Source organism: Rhincodon typus, chromosome 19 (assembly GCF_021869965.1).
Source record: "Rhincodon typus isolate 14 chromosome 19, sRhiTyp1.1, whole genome shotgun sequence".
Taxonomy (NCBI): domain Eukaryota; kingdom Metazoa; phylum Chordata; class Chondrichthyes; order Orectolobiformes; family Rhincodontidae; genus Rhincodon; species Rhincodon typus.
The window spans coordinates 26,741,601-26,744,083 of NC_063350.1; the positions used below are offsets into that span (position 1 = coordinate 26,741,601).

At 36.2% G+C, this 2,483-nt stretch overlaps 1 protein-coding gene across 2 annotated transcripts in view; it reads left to right on the forward strand.

Moving 5' to 3' along the window:
* LOC109937175 (histone-lysine N-methyltransferase PRDM9) overlaps positions 1-1,974 on the forward strand; it is a 76,233-nt gene extending 74,259 nt beyond the window's left edge. Inside the window, exon 7 of one of the 2 annotated variants that reach the window (XM_048608308.1) lies at positions 1-1,974. This exon is cut by the window's left edge and continues 303 nt beyond it. In XM_048608308.1, coding sequence (XP_048464265.1) covers positions 1-372 — 372 coding nt within the window. In that variant the 3' untranslated portion in view covers positions 373-1,974. The other variant, XM_048608309.1, reaches the window with a different exon arrangement.
* Positions 1,975-2,483: the final 509 nt, after the last annotated feature.

The window sequence follows — 2,483 nt, forward strand, 5'->3', positions numbered from 1 at the left end:
CCCGACGATCACGGGGAGGGCCCGTACCCCGACGATCACGGGGAGGGCCCGTACCCCGACGATCACGGAGAAAGCCAGTACCCTGACGATCATGGAGAAAACCAGTACCCTGATGAGAATGGGGAAAGTCAGTACGCTGATGACCGTGGGGAAAATCAGTACCCTGATGATCATGAGGACAGAGAAAGGGAGGTTGATGAAGAAATGGCAGATGGTGAGGAGATGAAGTGGAAGGATGACGATGTTATTCCCCAGGCTGATATAGTTATTGAAGATGATAAGGAGGTGATTGATTCCCAGCAAGACCAAGAGAATCAAGGAATTCCTGTGACAGATGATAAAGATTTTGGATGGATTTCGCAGGAAATGTAACCTTTTGGGTTACTTTTACATTCTAGAGTGCACCATTGTTCTCTAGAGTGCACCATAGTTCTTTAGAGTGCTAGCTGTTTCACTAATGTACATGTTAAATTGTAGTCGGGCAGTTTTACAAGAACATTATATTTACAAAGAATACTATTCAGAAAGATATTTACACCAGTGATTTTTCAGGTTCATTGTCCACTTGTGAAATTTAGGATTAGACGTTAAAATCTGGGGCATTTTACCAGTGGTTCTATACACCTTTCTTTCTTAAATTTCATAATATTTTTGAAGAATGTTGGGAAATTTAGAAATTTCTAATCATTTTGTGAGCTGTTGTTGTCCTTTAAAATATTATCTGGATCTGGATCCAGATTGCCCACTATGTATACAGGATCCAAAGCATATTGCTAACAGTTGCGAGATAATGAAGCAGCCATTGAGCAACAAAAATTTTATCTAACTGTTTGCTTCATAATTATCATTCCCTCCGGCAGCCCAAAGTGCAAATTGCTGTGAAAATCCTATCATTATATGCGTTGGTAGATTAGACATCACTGACAAATAATGCATTAAAACAAGAAAGGTGTACATTCCCAAACAAAAGATTCTCCACTTTGCAAACTGATGAGACATTCCTTCATTCTGTAACGTCTCCGTGCACACAAATTTTACCATAGGTTTAGTTTTGAGTTAGTGCATTTTAAGAAGTGTTTCATAATGGGCTTGGCTGTGGCGGGTGTGAGTCATGTGCTGCGTTGTTCTTTTAACATTTCAATGTCTATATTTTTGACCTCGTGGAGATTAATTTTTGGCTGTGTCATGACATGAAGCTTTCACAAATTTCAAAGCTGTGCCAGATCTCTCTGCTCTTTAGACAAGGAAGTAAGGAGTTAACTTATTTGTTGCATTGATAAAAAGGTAGCACATGCTTTTTTTTAGTTATAATATACACTAAATACTGAATATATACCAAATTATATGTTTTAATAGAATTTACTTTGGATATTTTACTGATAATTTTTGTTTATCATTTAGAAGATGCAAAAAAACTGGAATTGTTCATTATATTTCAGAAAATCAAATCTTATCATGTTTTGGCTTGTTAGTGGTAACATGTGCAAATCCTTACTAAATTAAGCCATAATTGTGGTTACTTTTTAGAAATCTATATTGTATTTCCGATTTCTGCCTTTTACATTAGGAGTTTTGCCTGATGAAAGTTTTTAAGAGTGCTGTGTGAGTATGCTCTCATATATTTATTTTTTTCAACATGCTTTCAGCTGGATTTGTTAAAAGTGCTTAAAGCTGTTGAAATCTCCTCTGCTTGGAATATTATTCTATATGATACTGACTTTGTAATTATAAAACCTGTGTTTGTATTCAAGATGTGTTTAATATTCAGAGTTAGTTATGAGTAGTGGGAGAAGATGACTGTGCATTGTACTGATCTCTGTAAATGTAGTAATTACATTTTTTTAGGTGATTATGCTTTCTGTATCTTGGGCATGCCAAAGGTCTGCCTAAAGTTCATGTGCTGGGAATAGCTTGGATATACTCACACCCGAATCAATCTTAAATAAACCGGGAAGTGCTGCCAAAGCAAACCAATTCTCTGCTCGTTTTGAAGCTTTTCTGTAATGTGAGCGGTACGTTCCCTAAAATATAAAGAGATGATGAGAGTGTCGTATGTATACCTTTATCTGAGTGGTCGTAAGGCACTGCTTTTGACAGTAGCATATGTAACATAACAATTGTCGAAAAACTGCAAACTGTGGAATTTGCACAGGGTAAAATAATGAAGGATTGTCTTGAATCATGATGGTTCTACTGTTGCACTGACCTCTTTGTTTCAGTTATCTTATACTCCTGTGCAAGCTAAATTGCTGATATACACACTGATGCATTTATATTAATGCAAAAAGGTGACTTTGAATCCATTGTTTCAATTTAGGCACTTGAAAATTGAAGCCATTTTCTACATGGAATCATTTACTGGATGCTCTGGATTAATGTAATGAGAATCATAGTTTGCTCTATCTCAGGAATCTCCACTTTTGAAGAATCATGTTAGTCATTTTTTAAAGTTTAAATATCTGTGACAGTACAAGGACTTCTGT